Below are 18762 nucleotides of genomic sequence, written 5' to 3'. Positions count from 1 at the left end.
GAGTAAGTTGTGGCAGACAGCAATAATGTATCTTGGACTAAACATTTTAAACGCATTTTAGCCTGGTGAAAAAACAATAATGTCATTTAATTGCATAGAAAGGATTAAAATATCAGTTTCTCTGCAGGCCTGTGATTTATTTAAAAATAGAGGCCTAACTTTATTCTGTGTTCACGCACACATGCACACAGATACATTCAGAAAGTTCACATGTTGCTCAAGGTGTAAATGACTGGTCTAAATTTGAAGCTGCTATGCAGTTCTCTAGGCAGATGTGATTATGAAGTGTGACATTGTGCATCCGGGTAGACAGATTCAGTGTATTTTGAAATTTGTGCTTGCTCTCCTGCTTTCCCTCTACCTGAAAAGGGGTTTGCGCGTTTCATAGAGGGGACGATGCCTTTCATGCACTGGGGAGCGTTCTGAGCCACAACATTAGCAGATCCTTGTTAATGATGGAATTACCGACACTCTGGTTTCAAGCTGATGTGCCGAAGGTGTTCTTACCTGCAGGCCAGTTGCCTGGCAAGTAAGGGGGGAGGCCAGGGTTTTCTTCCCTGCCATTCCCTCCTGTCCCCACCATATTAATTCATTTTATTAATTATTAAAATATTTCAATATAGTTAAAAACAAACAAACATATTTTTGGTATGTGCCTGCATTGCAGTCATAGATGTACTAAATAAGGCTGGGGCAGCCCAGAAGATGACACGGATGCATGGATGAAATTTACCGCCATAGGATTTGATTATTAGAAAATGTCCTCCAGCTGCTTCTTTTTGGCTTTTTACACGTTTAAATCAATAACTAAGCACAATAAAACCCGTGAAATGCAAGTATCGTAGCTCTTTCAAGGCAAACACTCAGAACAGATATAAAACAGTGGTGCCATTTTGTGCTGGGTATGAAAAAAGAAGCATGGGTTTTAAAAAGAATTATGAGTTTGGGCAAAAAGTTAGCAGCTTCATAGTGGTTTTTACTGACCAGATTATGGGAACTTAGGAGGGACCTGAAATCAGCATGTATACAGAGTATAATTTCAAAATGCACATCTGCCAGTGAACCATAGAGAACATTAAAGACTTGTCCCCACTTAACTTTCCTCCGCTCTTTCCAGGCACAGTCTGTGATTTAAAGTTTCATGATCAAGCACCCTTCTTCTTCTTTTTTTTTTGTTGTTGTTGTTGTTGTTGTTGTTGTTGTTGTTGTTGTTGTTGTTGCTCTGGAGCTTTCCCCATGAAAACCTGCTCTTTACAGCTCAATCAGAGCAAAAGTCCATTTGTGGAAAACCTGAATTGAGATTTGCTCTGATTCTACTTTACAGAGCAGGTTTTTTGCCGTGCAAGCTCAGAGCAAAAATAATGCTTGGACACAGAGCGTTGAAAGTGCAGACATCTGCCTGGAAAAAGCAGAGCAAAAGGTACTTGTGGATAAGACCTTAGGCATTACTCCTCATACCTTTTCTCTATCAAATTGAAATATTTCCAGTTTTTAAAGATCCAGCACATTTTAGCAAAGTTGTGCGGCACCAGGTATCTATGTATTGCTCAATTCACGCGGCCATTTTGAGTGAAACTATTAGATCGCATCCGCAGCATATGTTCAGGACAGAGAGAAAATAGGGATACTTGTTGGAACTTAATGAAGGACAAATTATTACAAAGGAAGCTGCCTTAAACTGAGTCAAGCTATCAGTGCAGGGGTTTCAAGTGGTGGTTTTACCCCAGCCCTACTTTGAGATGTTGAGGATTGAAAGTGGTGCCGTATACATGGCTCTCTCACTGAGCTACATTCCCTAAATAAATAAAGTGCTGAGTTTTGTTTTGTTTTGTAAGGTTGTATTTAAACACAAATACACACAAAAAAATACTTTAACTAGGCAGCAACTTCAAAATGGGCTTAACAGTGGACTATATTAAAATTCAAAATAGGGGCTTTTATCAGGGGAGAGAAGCCAAAATACAGGAAGAACAATGAGCAGGCTAATTTTTGTGGTTTCTGACTACAGTATTGTTTTGTGGCGTCGGTTTGCTCCCCCCTGTGGGAAAATTGAAAATTGCATTTAGGTTTTCCAATCATTCCTAGATGAATCTGCGGAGACGGTAATCCCCGGGGGGGGGGGGCGAGGAGAGGAAAAACCTGCATTATGTTTTTGGGTGGATTTCTGCTTATTTGGGATTGTGAATGCTTTTGAACAGCTCCACGCCACATTATATTACCTTTCCAGAGGCCAAGTTGATACAAGACTAATTAAGTACCTGCCAATTCAACTAAAAGTCTACTCTTGTTGACATCAACATAGTTAAATGTTCATCCAGATTGACTTTATGAGAAGAATTATAGTTTATGCCAGGACACCAAAACAGCTGTACTCTTAGAAGATACTGAGTACAGTAATCTGCACTCACAATGAGAAAATAATATGCTCCAATTTAAGAAGGAGGGAAATTTTGTTCTGTCTGCTTTTTCAATTGAACCAACCTAATTTTTATTCCCAGACAAATGCATAGATTTAGAACATAGTTATCCTTCAAATTTCACATATCTAAATGCAAAATCTATACCCTGGTTAGAAATGTGTACAGTGAGATGAAATACCTATTTAAATACATATTTTGCCGTAATTTTTGGCTCCCCGTTTGTGGAATGCTCTCCCCAGGAAGGTTCACCTGGCACCTTCATTATATATCTTTAGGTGCCAGGTGAAAATGTTCCTCTTCAACCAGGCCTTTGGCTGAGTCATATTCTACAGCCTTTAAAATGTGTCTGTGGGAAAGGGGAGGGGGTATTGTTTTGTTGTTTTTGTTTTAATTGTTTACTTGTGTTTTTATCTTGCATTTTATTCTGTGAACTGCCCTGAGATCTTGTATCAAGGGCTGTATATAAATTTATATAAATTTAATATGATTAAGAAAATGAAAATAAATAAAATACATGCCAGCACTTTGAATTAGGCTTGGAAACAGACTGAAAGCCAGAGGTGCCAGATTCTCTAGAGGATTGGGAGGGGCAACATGATGGGGACCGACCTTCTCAAAAAAATTAATTTGGGGTCCAAAACTGCCTCGGTCCCTAGGAGTTGCCGCCTATGCTGAAAGCCAATGCCCATTCCCCATTATCAGCCTGGAAGTTATAGTCTGAAGCAGGGGGTGGCAAGGTTTAACTTGCCTGGGCTGGTTCACTTCAGTGGAGATCCCTCTGTGGGCCGGATTGAGCACCTCTGTGGGCCGGATTGCACATGTGTGTGAGCGCATGCAGCCGCGATTTCCGGCGTCTGCGTCGACATGATTTCCAGCGTCCGTGTCTGCACAGACACGATTTTTGGAGTCTGAGCTTGTGCAGACACAATTTCCAGCACCACGGAAGCAGGCCCCGCGCTGCGCTGCACCGGTTTAGTGCAGTGCATGGGGACTCACCGAGCAGACGACTCGGTTTGGGGGCGGCTCGGTTAAACGATCCCTGTGGGCCGCTTGTGGCCCAGGGGCCTTAGGTCGCCTACCCCTGGTCTGAAGTGACTGCAGTTTCTGAAACTCTCCAGAAGCAGTCCCACACGCTGCGTGTTGCAATGACCTGGAGGTTACCACAGCGTGGCACTGTCCAGGAAAGGACCACAGAAGTCAAAGACGAGGGAAGGATTTGTCCCGGAGGCACCTTCCCCGGAATACAAACCTAATTGTGTAGGTTCAATGGATAAGAATGTCTGACCTGGGAGACAAGGCTTCAAATCCCCACATGGTCATGCATTTCACTGGGTGAACTTGAGCCAGCCGTGGTCTCTCATCCTAACCTTCCTTGCAGGATTGTTGTGGGGATTAAATGAGGAGGAGAACCATGTAGACCACCTTGAGCTCTTTGGAGAAAAGAGTGGCCTTTAAATGCAATAAATAAATCAAATTAGCTATATTGCACAGAGAAACCACCCACCCACAGCATCTCTGTTTTGTCAAGATGGTACTCCAATTTATTGGCCTCATCCAATCCACTAGAGAGCCAATATACCTGTTTAGCATCCCAATGGCCTCACTTGCCTCAGGTGTAAATGAGAAGCAGAGCTTGGTGTGACCAATGGTGACATGGTCCCTAGGTGGCCTAACTCTCATGGGAAACCAGATAGCACCGTACAGAACTTTGTAGCGCAGGTGTTACAGGGATGAGCCATAGTTCCATAACAGAACTTTATAGAAGAAGTGCTTCAGGCAGGAAAAGAATCCCGGAAATAGTGTGCCTTCAGAAGGATGCCATGGTTGATGTTCTACAGAACTGGAAGCAAAGTCAGATTGGTTCCTGGAAGAGAAATGAAATTAGATTACCTACCATTTACACTCAGTGTGATAACTGTGGTTTGTGAGTCACCTGATTGCAGATAATGTAGTTGGCAGAACTCCCACATAGTCTCTACAGTGCATCAAAAGCTTCTCGGCTGAGCCAATGCTTTCTGCCGAAGTTTCCCATTGCTGAAATTCCAATGGCAGGCTTAATTCATGAGGGAATTAAAATGCCAAACTGAATTATGTTCACGAAGGGTCAAAGGTGCCCAAAGTGACAATTAAGGGTCTTTTCACAGGAAGACATGTACATCTAGGTAGGCCCAGGATACCTGAAGGGACTTGTGGTCCTCCATGGGTCAGAAGCGTGACATGAGTTAATGAGGTGTCACCATTCAGTTTCATGGGCCCGATTCTGCAGAACTCCATCCCATTAGAAATCAGGCAAGCAGCCTTTTCCCTATTTTGTTTTTAATATGCCAACACAATAATACACTACCGTTTCTTACAACTCTTAAATGCAACTCTTAAAAAATAATACAAGGTTAAGTTACCAAGCATGAAGAAATGAAATGTACCTTTCGGCCAACTGGGGAGTTGCTGTCAATTCCTGAGTCTGCCCTAAAATAATTATGGCCACATCTTGTGCCCATTTATACCAAGACTGTAAAGACCCTGTGCTAGCTTGCAGCTTATATTACTTGTATTATTGTTTTGAAAGGTCCTTTTAACTTGGAAGTATTAGCTTTGTGGAATACATACATGCACCTTGTGCTATAGCTGATCTGACCCCTCCCCCTTTTACAGGTAAAACCCAGGTGATGGGTGAAATCAAGATTGCTTTAAAGAAGGAAATGAAGACTGATGGGGAACAGCTGATAGTTGAGATCCTTCAGTGCAGAAATATCACCTACAAGTTTAAATCTCCAGATCACTTACCAGGTATCAATTGTAAACCAGCGTTTTAATACATAAAATACATTTTAAAATGAGTGGTAAACACATAAGGATGGTAAGATTTCAATTTTGTTTTTAGTCATCGACACACATGTATCGTATCCATTGCTTATAGCATTCAATCATTCTTGTTTTCTCTACAGATGGTTGGGGGGAGTGTTCCTAAAAATTAATAAGTGTAGTAGTAAGGGGGGGTGCCTTTCTGCCAAACCAGGCATCTTCAGGAGAGAGCGATTTACAGCAACAAAGATGCAAGGTGCAGACAGGTACATAATGCTCTTCCTCTATTCAGCCCCCATGTCTCCGAAACTCCCCCTCCCATTCCTTTTCCCCTTGAAGGGTCCCAGAGACTCATGTTAATGCCACATACATGAATCTGGACCACTGCAGGTGTGGCAGGTCTCTTCCCTCAGCACAAATTGTTCCCTCCCAAGAGTGCTTTGCAAGAGCTTTATTTACCTAGGTGCCGTATTTTTCACTCCATAAGACGCACCATACCGTAAGGTGCACCTAGTTTTGGGAGGAGGAAAACAAGAAAAAAAAATTCTGAATCCCAGAAGCCAGATCAGCAAGAGGGATCTGGCTTCTGGGATAGCCATGCCAAGCTTCTTCAGGGCAGTGGGATGAAGGCTTGCCCTGCCCGAAGAGGCTGCGCGGGGCTAAGGCAGAAGCCAGGACAACAAGCAGGATCGCTGCGCAGTGATCCCTCTTGCTGTCCTGGCTTATGGGATAGCTGCGCGCAGCCTCTCCCGGGCAGCGGGATGAAGGCTTCCCCTGTCCGAAGAGGCTGCGCGTGGCTAAGGCAGAAGCCGGGAGAGGCGCTTCGCTGAAGTGGCGCTGCGCAGCGCCCCTTTAGCGAAGCGGGAGGAGGAACAGAAGGAGGACAGACGCGTTGCTGAAGGGGCGCTGCGCAGTTCTCCCTCTCTGCGCAGCGCCATTCACTCCATAAGACGCACTCACATTTCCCCTTACTTTTTAGGAGGAAAAAAGTGTGTCTTATGGAGCGAAAAATACGGGATTTGTGCTCGACACAATACAAACTGGTAAATAACTCACCAGCCTCCTCCCTAATGGCTACTGAGAAGCATCATACATATAAAACATGGGATGTTGCTTTGTCGAAAGGCTCTGAAACACCTCAACCAATTGCGCATGGCTTCTATGTAAGTTTGATTCCCATAGGAATCTGCCTAATATCAAGTCAGGCCATTGGTACATCTGGCTCAGTATTATCTGCACCAGGGATGGGAATCCTGTGGCTCTCCAGATGTTTGGACTCCCATCAATCCCACCCAACATGGGTAATCCAAAAACAACTGGAGAGCTGCAGTTCCCCATCCCAGGTCTGAGCTGAATGGCAGCCTGGTTCTCCAGAATTTAAGAGAGGCATGTTTCTCAGCCCAATCTGGGCATGCTGGTGACTGAACCTGAGATCGTTTGCATGCAAAGCATGTTACCTGACACTGAGTTTCAACCTTTTCTGAAAGGGATGAGGGAGGTGTTACCTACAGCAGACAAGAGGCCCTTTTACCGTGTATTTAGCCATCTAGCTTTTTACATTTTTGGATCTGCCTAGCAATTGGACTGTAATGATCACGGGACTCAGAATTCAAAATTTAAAGTCTTACTCCTCTCCAAACTTAAAGTGCTTCAAGTCAAGAGTGGCAAACCGCTTTATGACAGGAAAGCTATTCCATTCTAAGGTAGTGTTATCCAAAAAGAACTGAAATAGCATAGAATAATTATATGTCAATACCTGTTTCTGGCTGAAGTATACCTCTGGTTTATTTCATTTTCCAAAAAAATAATGTGCAGTTTTTTCCGTCTCAGCTTCATCTCTTATATGAAAGATTTCTAAACTATTTCATTCAGTGAATTTCTGTACTTATTGGGAAAGAATTTGCTTTCAGGGCCCTGAATTTCAGAGCACTTCATCAGCTCTCCTGGAATTACCTCATTTTGATATCGAGGGAAACAGCAGAGAGAAGTTTCCCTCATCTTAAATAACCATTAACTAATTTAATTCTAAATGAGTTAGCAGCAAAGACACCTAATGAGGTTCTGTATGACAGGTTGAACTGCTTATTTGAACAGATCTGTATGTGAAGCTGTACGTTGTCAACCTTGCAACTCAAAAGAGAGTAATTAAGAAGAAAACAAGAGTATGCAGGCATGACCGAGAACCTTCATTCAATGAAACATTTCGATTCAGTTTGAGTCCCACTGGGCATTCTCTCCAGGTAAGCCTCCATCTTAATTCAAACTGAATGTTATGCTTTCTGCATTGAGCATTTGAGACTCTCTTTCTCTCACTTACTTATTTACTTAACCTTAATTATTTGCCATTTGCCGAAAAGCAAATTAAATGTTACAGTGTGAGAGTTACATGAACAGTCTCCCAATGTTGTTGTGTTTGTTCAAGCCTAGAACTTCCTCAACTTAGAACATTCTTGGCTGCTCTAAGTATCAAAAGATAGTATGAATTGTAAGAAAGAAGTAAACAGAATTTGCAGAGAGAATAAATAAATTTGTATGATCTTCGAAACTGAAGCCTTTGGCAGGAGCTTCCTCATAAAATGGAACAAGGAAGCATAAATGTTCAATGAGTGGCCACCTAATGGAGGCCTCTTTCTTGGGTGTTGGCAATTCAGGTTCACACTCAGCCATGACAGTCTCTGGGTAGTTTGCCTAGCCTAGCCTAATGTGCAGCCTAACCTCGTGGACAGAGTTCTTGTGAGGAGGGGGGAAATGTCAAACTCAGCTCTAATACAGTGGTACCTCGGGTTACATACGCTTCAGGTTACATACACTTCAGGTTACAGACTCTGCTAACCCCAGAAATAGTGCCTCAGATTAAGAACTTTGCTTCAGGATGAGAACAGAAATCGTGCTCCGGCGGCAGGGCGGCACTGGGAGGCCCCATTAGCTAAAGTGGTGCTTCAGGTTAAGAACAGTTTCAGGTTAAGTACAGACCTCCGGAACGAATTAAGTACTTAACCCGAGGTACCACTGTAGACATTATTACAAGACATGTATAACAATAAATTATATGTATATGGACAACCTATACATGAAAATGTGTCAGGAGATCTCAGGGACACAAACGACTTGTCCAAAGCCATTCATCGTCCCTTGGAATGTGCAGCCACAATAAGTGTTGGGTATATTTCGTGACACGATCTTGGTTCCCATAGCAAACAGACAGCACACCACAGCTTCTGCAGCAATGATCAGGGTCATGTTCCAGGGCTTTAGATCTTTTTACCAGAACGGTGAATATCTGTCCAACCCTCTGTTCTCTTCCCAGATACTCCTTGTTTCCAATGGAGGAAAGTTTATGAAGAAGACCTTGATTGGTGAGGCATATATCTGGCTTGACAAAGTGGACCTCAGGAAAAGAATAGTAAACTGGCACAAACTTTTGGTCAGCTCAACACAAACACATTGAGGAAAGATTTCTTCTTGGGCCATCAAGCCTTGTCAAAGTCTGCTTGTAGGATTCCAAGACTCTACTTTGATATTGTGTTTAGCTAGGCTTTCAGAATATGAAGTAGGAGGAGAAAGTTCTGGGCTATTTAGCACACTTTCATGAGGGCTAGACAACTTGTTTTGCTGTGTTTTTTAAAAACAAATCAGCAGAGCTTAATAAACCAACCACCCTAAGCCCAGAAATTAAAATGAGTCTGCTTGAAAAAGGAGACTTGTGTGAGGGTTCTGTGATGTTAGAATCTGAAGAGGAATAATAACACCATGCAGTTGAAGGCAGGTGTTAATGCAGAGAATTTGGCTGCAGCTGGAGGCAGAATCTTTCTGCGAGAGCAATCTGGCTCACGGTGCAGTCGCCTAAGAGATCATGATATGCAAAAGTACCTGAAGCAACTGCCTTTCCAGTTCTCCCTTATCTGAAGACTTATCTGAAGATCCATGGTCTTAATGTAAGAATATATTTGCTGTGGTGAGATGATGCCCCAGGAGGCAAATGGTGGGGTAATTAGTTTTTAATTTAAATGGTGGCAATGTTTCTCTTTCATGTTATTTTTTTCCTCTTTGCTAATTATATGCTTTGGCGTTTAAATTGAGAATAGTAATCTCTGTCTTTTCCCATGTTACCATCTCGGACTGTAAAGTACAGAAAGCACAAAAATAGTTGTCATTTTGGAAAGAGTAAAGGGGGCAGTTGGAGCCATATCAGGAAAAGAAAAATTGCTTTCATGGTGTAGAAGACATTGCAATTCAGCCTACTGTGAACGACTGTTTTCCATAGTTTTGCTAAAATGGCATTGGTTCTAAGGGCTTTTGAGCACTGAGGTGAATATTGTGGCTTCACTATCTGTTTGTCTTGCCTTTGTGAACTTCAAGGAGTCACTGTTTCCAACTGTATGAAATAGTCCACATGTTAGAACAAGTGATGCTGTTTATGTGACCGTGTGCTACAGGCTCCTTCTCATCTGCATGAAGTTGCAAACATTCTGCTCACAAAGCGTTGAAGGAGATCATTGAAAGACAGGCTTTGGATTGGAAGGTCAAGCACCGCGTATAAAATGAATATCCATTCCCAACTCGGCAGCATTCATTGCCGTGAGCTACAAGCTTTCTTAAAGGCATGGAACATGAAACTGCATTGGTGGCGTCCAGAAACAAAAAATGGAAACACAATTAGTCCCTTATTGTGTTGATTTGCTTTATATTACAGTATTTTAATTGAAAATGGGCATGTAATTGCACTATGCCAAACTGTTCCTTGAAGCTGAAATGGTTAAACAGCAGTAGCAGCAAGTATGTGCAGAAGAATCATAGAATTGTGGAGTTGGAAGGAACACCAAAGGTCATGTAGTCCAACGCCCTGCAATGCAGGAAACTTCTGCGCAGTCTTGGGTTCGAACCCACAGCCCTGAGATTAAGAGTCTCGTGCTCTACTGACTGAGCTATCCCAGAAATATCCGCACATTTTATCCCGACTGTAAAATAGGCAATGATTGGGAGGAAGGAGAGCATACGAACATAATTTGGTGTTCTTACTCAGATTTCATCCACCTGTCTCCTAGAAATATCAATTTCAGTCCAATTCTTTGGAGCAATAGCGCTGCCCTCCTACCCAGAGTGCTGTGTCATGTGGAAATTGCCTGCTACCAAATACCACATCTCCCTTATCCTTATTTTAAAAATCTCATGGCTTCTGGGTTTGTATTTTCTGAAACAGCGAGTTTCAATTGCTAAGCAAAGTCTTTCTTTTTTTAAAAAAAAAAAAGTGATATATGCAATTTTGCGCAAATGGCTGGCAATTTTGTTCTTGCTAAGATTTATGACAAAGGTGGTGAATCGTATAGCGGTTGCCATGGAGATTTCCAGCAGCAGCAAGCGCCAAGTGGGAGGCTTGCTAGTAAACCTCTAATTATCACTATTAATTGATAAAGCAAGACTGCCGTTGCCACATGCTGTTCGGTGGATTGGATGACAAATTGAGAAGCAAGGAACAGCTTTGTGTTAATAGCAGATATTTATTTGCAATTATTTATTCACAGCGTTGCTGTTGTGGCTTCAGCTGCCCCTTGTTCAGCAACTTCTGCCGCCGGGCATCAGGCGCCAGGGCGATGGTGCTCCAAGCCTTGGGAGCCAAACTCTCTACAAGTCAAATGCACCAGCGAATGTTTGCGGGAATTTGTGCTTGTGAGGAAAGGCAGGTTCTGCTAGCAACAGCATGTTGAAGGTCATTAGGGTTAGAATCTCTCTTCATTGTATCCTGCATCTCACAAAGAGCTAGTGAAGGGGTTTGACATTCCCCGAGCCACGAATGCATCAGTGCTGAGACTGAAGACGTCTGCAGAGTGTGCCAAGTTCCTTTTGACCAAATGTCTGGGTTGTACTGGAATCATTCTATGCAACAATGAATCACGTTTAAATGCAGTTTTCTTTTTATGAACGAAGGCAACAAAAACCCTTCTTGTGGCAATTATTTTTTTAAAGGAAAAAAAATTCACAGGGACTTTGGGTATTTGTGAAAATGTATGAATACTTCACCATATCTGTTTTCCTTTTTTGTTGTTTTATTTTGCGGGGGGGGGGGGTCTTTTTCTTTCTTTCTTTGTTTCTTCTGTCAGACAGAAGCACTTAAATGTGGCCAGGCCTCTTAACTTGGAATAGATGAATGTTCTCCAATTGTGGGTTTCTTTAAAGGTATGGATTGTTCATGGCACAATGCGCTTTATTTACTATAGAGCTATAGATATTTACTATATAGATCTAGATATTGCCCACAAGTCTGCCAAGCTAGAGATATAAGTTGTGTTGTACAAAAAGCTTTGTACAGAGAGAAAAAACAAGCTTGAAGTATGAGCTAAAGCACAGGATGTATGTGTGTGATAGGTTGTTCCTCGAAAGGGGTCGTTTCTTTCCTTCGTTCTTGTGACTGATGGCCAGATCTTGCTTTATTTCCCTGGATCCAAACAAGGTGTGTGAGTTCCTGTGACGAACATTGAGCTGTTTTGTTGTTATGATCATCCTTTAAAGGGATAGTATCCAGGAGCAATATAAATGCTGTGGCTTTTTATCAGTGTCCACTCACCGCCCCACCACTTAAACTTGTACCACTGTTTTCAATACATAGAAGAAGAATTAGGGTACCTCGTTGTGTGCACACGGGAGACAATTTCCAGGAACCTCGTTGTAAACTGAGTTCCTTTTCTATATGCCTAATAGTTGATTGTTTGGGGCAGCTGGGTGGGGAGGGTTAGTACAGTAGCTGGTAACCAGCTGATATTGCTTCTTTCTGTCAGGACGAAGAAGTAAAATGTAAACACTTCTTATATATTGCTCAATATAGAATTATTTAATTAGCGTTTAGTTTCCTGGAGATTTCATACAGATGTTAATAGTATATTTTTTATCTTTTTATTTAAATCATACCTGATACTATACCAAGTGCTTTATTTCCCTTGCTAAGAGCCCACAGTCCCCCTTGAGTGTCTATATATGTACATACATATATCTATATGTGATGGGGAAATAATCAAATATTCTCAGTGGTGAAGAAACTGAAGGATCTACCGGCGTCAGTTTCCAATGCAGGACCAATCTCTTCAGTTAGAAGATGCTGTTAGACTAAAATAATAAAATCTGGATACTCTCTCTTTAAATCATAAGTTGCATTTTGATGTTTTCTCTGATTAATTCTTTGACAAAATAATGAACACACTAATGGGTTTTAAAATATGTGCTATATATATAATATATATATATATATAATATAATATATATATCATGAACTTGGACTAGGTGATCTGAAGAAAGCTGTTTTTCTTAATTTGTAAATATGCATTTTTGTATTGAGCAGCAAACCAGGTTTGGATTCCAAATTCCCCCTGGTGTCCCAAGCATGTCTCCCTCCCTCCACGTGAACTGTGTCTTGTATAGATGTCAAGTGGCTGGTGCAGGTGCTCAGCAGTCGCTGACAAGCATGGGTGCCATCATCCTACCAGATAACATGTACAGCATCCCTGGCATTGGAGAGGGTGCGATGGGGGTGACTGGAGAGAACAACTACCCCGGGCATAAAATTTAAAATGCAACAGCCACCATCAGTAGTCTTTGGGGAGATGTAATATATTTCCACGGTGAATGTTGCATGTGTCAATGGTGGTTTATTAATATTTCTTTTTCACTTGAATGAATAATTAATTAATTCTTTGTTTTTTGCCTTCTAATCCTCCAAGAAAAGAATGATACAAAATTTGTTCCAAAAGTTGTACAAAACAAAGCAAACAAAACGAACTTAACGAACTGTATAAAGAGGGGAAGAAATGCTTGTAAATCGGTCTCGATTTTCACTCTATGTATAAAATCCATGTCATGGTTTTGTGATTGTATACAGGACGTATCTTGAGAACTTATGCAAATTGTGTTGTATAAAGGCTGTTTAATCCAGTCTGGCTAATAAATATTTAAAATATCTAGTTTGGGGTCCTTTCCCACTACTAAATACTCCTGCTGCAGCTGGCAAATACGTCTGTAACTCTAGCACAAGAAATGGAGAAGCATCTGTGAAATGGGACAATTGGTTTACAGTTGAAATAATTTCAGTTTGAGGTGTCTGCCTGCATGGAATGGGCGGGAACCTTAATGATGGCCAAAGTATAAAACGGGGAGGGGGGCCCTAAGGAGAAACACACCCCTCCAAAAAAAGAAGCAGTGTAATGAAGACTAAATATTCTCTGCAGTTATGAAATATTCTCTGCCAGCTGATTCCTGTGTAGTGGAATAGAATATCTTGGAAGAATCAGAGAATTGTAGAGTTGGAAGGGACATTGAGGCAATGCAGGAATCTCAATGATAGCATTCCCTGACACAGTCCACAGCCTTCCGAGGGAGTCCACTACACTGTCAGAAAGTTCTTGCTGATGTTTAGACGGAATCTCCTTCTTGTAACTTGAAGCCATTGCCTCCAGTCCTTCCCTCCAGAGCAGGAGAAAACAACTTGTTCCCTGGTCCACATGAAAGCCCTTGAGATATTTGAAGATGGCTATCTTATCTCCTCTCAGTCTCTTCTTTTCCGGGTTAAACACACTCAACTCCTTCAACCATTCCACATAGGGCTAGTTAGTCTGCTCTTTGCAATATGGTGCTCTTCTACAACCCTGTGCGCCATGATGTTGCGTCATGATGCACCCTTTTCTGATGAGCTAAACATAACCCCTGTGATAATAGCCAATCGACTTGGAACCATCGCAGGAAGAAGCTGCGGAGCAAACTGAAGCATCAGCGGAAATACCTGTTTATTGCAGGTATTAGAGTTCATTGGATCAAAGTCGGGGCTTGTATGCATTTGAGACTTACAAACAAGTAAACTTGATTTATGTAATGACCAGTTCAGAATTTCAGCAGGGATGCTCATTGTGACTAAGGGTGTCCTAAAGCATGCGTCATGCTTTCTTGATGTAGGCTCTGATTAGACACCCTTGTCTAAGGCCAATTCCTGTAGCACTGAGGGGTTAGGCAGCCAGAGAACATAAATGGGAAACTCCAGCAGCAAGTCCCAGCCACCGTGCTCTCTGCAACACTTGGAAACAGCTAAGTATGGGAGTATTTTGCTAGCTGGCTCAAGAGTACTTGTGAGTTCTGTTACTGAAAAGACAGTTTTGTGGCACATTAGAATGTGAGCACTGCAACACACAGCAGTCCTGCACCCTTTTCAGTCATGCACAAGAGGGTTTCAGAGAAGATCTGCTTAGCCCCTTGGCTGGAACATCAATGCATGGTGGACTTCGGTCACGAGGGCATGCTATGAACATACAGATTAAGGGCACAACTGTTCCCCCAAAGAACAGTTGACTACCCCCCCCAAGAACCATGGGAACTGTAGTTTGCTCTGGGTGCTGGGAATTGTAGCTCTGGCAGGAGGTGAAGTACAATTCCTAAGATTCTTTGGGGAAAGTATTGTGCCTTGAATCTATGGGATGGAAGTGACCATAGATGAGCTTGTTTAACAGGGGTAGGAACCCCAATAGACCAAACTCTCGTCCCTGTAGAGGGGAAATGGGGCCAGTTGCAAGTCAGCTGATCACACATTCAAATCCAGCATTGGGGCCAAAGGGGAGCTCTATCTGGCACATTCTCAGAAATGCCTGAAGAAGGTAATACTGTGGTGTCCTAGTCCAGACTAGGGAATGTGGCCCTCCATCCCTCTCTGTCTGGCCCTCAGAACTCTGATTTGGCCAAGCTTCCTCTTCCCACTCCTCCCTGAATGCTTTTGCCTGGCTGAAATGTGATGGTGAGCTATCCTAAGGCCTCTTTTCCCTTGGTTGGAGGTTAGAGAGAGGGGTAAGTGCAGGCATCTCTGACTTCACTGCGCAGCTGCAGGGAAGCCTGTGGCACAAAGGTAAGTGACATCGATTGTCCTCCTGCCTCTGGCCCCTGCTGCCCTTGGCCTTCCTCCCTTGGGCCCAAGGAGACTCCCCACTCTGGCCGCCTCCTTCAGACGCTGGAGAAGGAACTGCTCTGGAGTGACTAGTATTCTAGGTGGTGGAAAACACCATTTCACTCAACTGAGAGGAGGGAGATTCAGAGAGGTGACATTTGCAGCATACTTTTAAAGCACTTTTATAAAGCACTTTTAACAGTCCTTTGTTAATTTTTTTTTTTAAAAAAAGAATATTTCAGTTGAAAAAAATAAAATGGAAATAAAGTGAATGGGTTTTAAAAAAATAAATAAAAAGGGAGAGGGAAATGCATATATTATACCTCTATATATGCAAACAACTACAATGCTTATATAAGTATTATTATCCAAATACATACATGGTTATTTATAACCTACTATATATATTTTACTCAACTGATGGGAGGGAGATTCAGAGGGGTGACATTTGCAGCATACTTTTAAGGCACTTTTATACCACTTGAAGAGTTCTTTGTTTTTTAAAAAAATTAAGACTATTTGAGCTGAACAAAATAAAATGGAAATAAAAAGTGAATGGATTTTTTAAAAATAAAAAGGGGAGAAGCATATTATACCTCTATGCAGTGCTTTTTTCTGAGGGGATGCAATGGGTGCATACCCCTAAACATTTTGGGAGTCTAACAGGAGAAGAGTAAAATATATATATATATATATATATATATATAAAAGTTTCTTCTCTACTATGGCGAACTCAGTTCTATGTATCTATGATTGGTCAGTTTCATTGTTTCCATCTCTGATGACAGCTTCCATTTCTTTCCCGGTAATTTTCTTGAGTCAAAATGAGAGTACCCCTAAACATTTTAAAGAAAAAATCACTGGCTCTATATATGCAAACAACTACAATTCCATATATGCTTTTATAAGTTTTATTATCCAAATACATACATGGTTATTTATAACCTACTATCTATCTATCTGCCTGGGACGCGGGTGATGCTGTGGGTTAAACCACAGAGCTTAGGACTTGCCGATCAGAAGGTCGGCGGTTCAAATCCCCACAACGGGGTGAGCTCCCGTTGCTCTGTCCCTGCTCCTGCCAAACTAGCAGTTCGAAAGCATGTCAAAGTCAAGTAGATAAATAGGTACCACTCCAGCGGGAAGGTAAACGGCGTTTCCGTGCGCTGCTCTGGTTCGCCAGAAGCGGCTTAGTCATGCTGGCCACATGACTCGGAAGCTGTATGCTGGCTCCCTCGGCCAATAAAGTGAGATGAGCGCCGCAACCCCAGAGTCGGCCATGACTGGACTTAATGGTCAGGGATTCCTTTACCTATACCTCTATCTATATATATATCTATCTATCTATCTATCTATCTATCTATCTATCTAATCTATCAACACATTCCAAATACTTGACCACTTAAATAGCCATGGAGAATCTTGGGGGCTGTAGATTCTGACCTTACAGAGCAACCATTCCCAGCACTCTTAACAAACTACACTTCCCAGCATTCTCAATGACTGCTAGAGCAGCACAATAGTGATTCAAATATATTGTTGCATGCCACCCCAATATCTGAGCCATGTGGGATTCCAGGCACTTATCCAAGGTTGGTGTTTTCTTGTATTAAGGGACGACAGAGACTGTTTTGTCATTGTAATATACGGTTTATTTACACATAAATAAAACCTGAGCCTATGGTGGGGTTCACAGCATTAACAGCCCCAAAACGGGTCTTGCTTCTCTCTCATAGTCCCAGCCTTGGATTCCAACAGAAGTCAGGCCTGGCTCTGTCTTCTAGCTCTGCAGCCGGATAGCCTCCATAGCTCTCCAGTCTGGCCTTTGTCTTTCTACCAGCAAGCGCCTGTTTTCTGTCTGACACAGAGCCACTTCCTTTGTTACCTTAATGGGCCAAACTTAGAAGGCCATGACATCACCAGCAAGCTAGCCTGGCTATTCCAGGAACTGAATCTGTTATGCGGGGCGGGGGGGGGGCTGCTCCTTTTCCCTTATGGCAGGGCTGCTCAAACTTTTTTCAAAGAGGGCCAGATTTGATGAAGTGAACATGCATGAGGGCCAACCAAAGTAGTCGAGCTTTTTTTAGGGTGTAAGTTGCTGAGCTTTTTTTGGGGGGGGGGATATTACCTCTGGACATATACTGCCATGGAGGCTGGATTAAATCGACCAGTGGACCGGATTAGGCCCCTGAAGACATGCCTGCCTTATGGGGTACCCAAGAGCCCATATAGAGTCCTTTTGTAGGTTCTTTATCGGTAGGAGAAAATAACAGAGGCAAACCCGAGAATATTGAGAAGCAAAGCAGCTAGTAAGCCTGATCTTTATTAAAGCTGTTGCAACAGGGTTCTCCACACACACACACATGGGGGGACAGGACCCTGAGCCATGGACACAAGCCCTTATATAGACATTTTAAATTGCCCGCCCTGGAGTCCAAGACAACCCCCAGAAACATCATACATACATCACAGAAGGGGTGTGGCCTGTGAGCACCCCCCAATACATCAAACATACATCAGAGATGGGGGCGGACTACAACAGAAATCTGAGTGTGTTGGTTTTTCTCCTGTCTGGCAGGAAACCTGCTGATGGGTTTAACTGGCCATTATTTTGTTACGATAACTACTTAATTCCTGACTCTAGATCACAGGTCACAAGGCTCACCCTATTCATACACAGACCTACCCTTAAGACAGGATTTGTGAACAAAGAGACAATGGGGACGATTCCCATTTCCTTTGACCTTGCAGAGAAATATTTGAGGTCATTTTGGGAGAGACAAAATGGTTTTGAAGCAAGAGTCCCTTAGGCAATAAAATTTAAACAAGGATTTGAGGGGAAATCGCCTTTATTTTATATAGCTGTCCAGCCAGTCCCAATGGACTGAGGCAATGTATGCAATTCAGACCAGACTATTTATACATTTCGAAAGGCGAGCCCCTTGTGACGTAGGAGCAATTAAAACCCAGCTTTTTGATATAATTTACGACTCAGGATGCACAGGATACAATTTGGCAATCAACCAGTTCTGGAGGCTCTGATCTTCAAACAGTCTTTCAACTTCCCCTTTGATGACTTGTCAACTTCCTATAGTGGTTCAACTGGTCAGATCGGGTCAGGTGGGCTTAGTTCACTCACAGTTCACTCTTTACAAGTTCCTAGGCTGGGGCAGCGTACTGTAAACTTTTTACCTCTTGGGTGAACTGCAAATTACTGCAGAGGGAAAGTTTCCCTTTTCACATCCCTTTGTTTTCAAGCTTAGATACATCTGCAAATTTGGTTGTTTTCTGCTCAATTTAGTGGTTCAGAATAAGTTCTATTTGGCTCTTCCTTCAGTTTCAGGACTTTTTCTGTGGGTTTCAGACATGTGGTTTATATATTTATGTATGTGTTTGCTTGATACATCTGTGAACATTTATTTATCTTATCTATTTTATCTTGGTACATTTGTGAACATCTCCTGCCAACCTAGCAGTTCGAAAGCACGAAGTGCAAGTAGATAAATAGGTACCGCTACGGCAGGAAGGTAAATGGCGTTTCCGTGCACTGCTCTGGTTCGCCAAAGCGGCTTAGTCATGCTGGCCACATGACCTGGAAGCTGTACGCCGGCTTCCTCGGCCAATAAAGCA

The 18762-nt window shown here is 42.4% G+C and overlaps 1 protein-coding gene across 4 annotated transcripts in view; it reads left to right on the top strand.

Annotated features, from left to right (window-relative positions):
• PCLO (piccolo presynaptic cytomatrix protein) overlaps positions 1-12268 on the top strand; it is a gene marked incomplete at its 5' end in the record, with an annotated part of 233953 nt that extends 221685 nt beyond the window's left edge. For all 4 annotated transcript variants that reach the window (XM_081860927.1, XM_081860926.1, XM_081860925.1 and 1 more), the window contains 3 exons: positions 5073-5207; positions 7317-7462; positions 8530-12268. In XM_081860927.1, the coding sequence (XP_081717053.1) occupies positions 5073-5207; positions 7317-7462; positions 8530-8670 (422 nt within the window). In that variant the 3' untranslated portion in view covers positions 8671-12268. The remainder of the gene's footprint in view (positions 1-5072; positions 5208-7316; positions 7463-8529) is intronic.
• Positions 12269-18762: the final 6494 nt, after the last annotated feature.

This window comes from Podarcis erhardii (assembly GCF_964252035.2).
Source record: "Podarcis erhardii genome assembly, chromosome: 5".
Classification (NCBI taxonomy): domain Eukaryota; kingdom Metazoa; phylum Chordata; class Lepidosauria; order Squamata; family Lacertidae; genus Podarcis; species Podarcis erhardii.
This window is presented reverse-complemented; position numbering and strand designations above follow the sequence as displayed.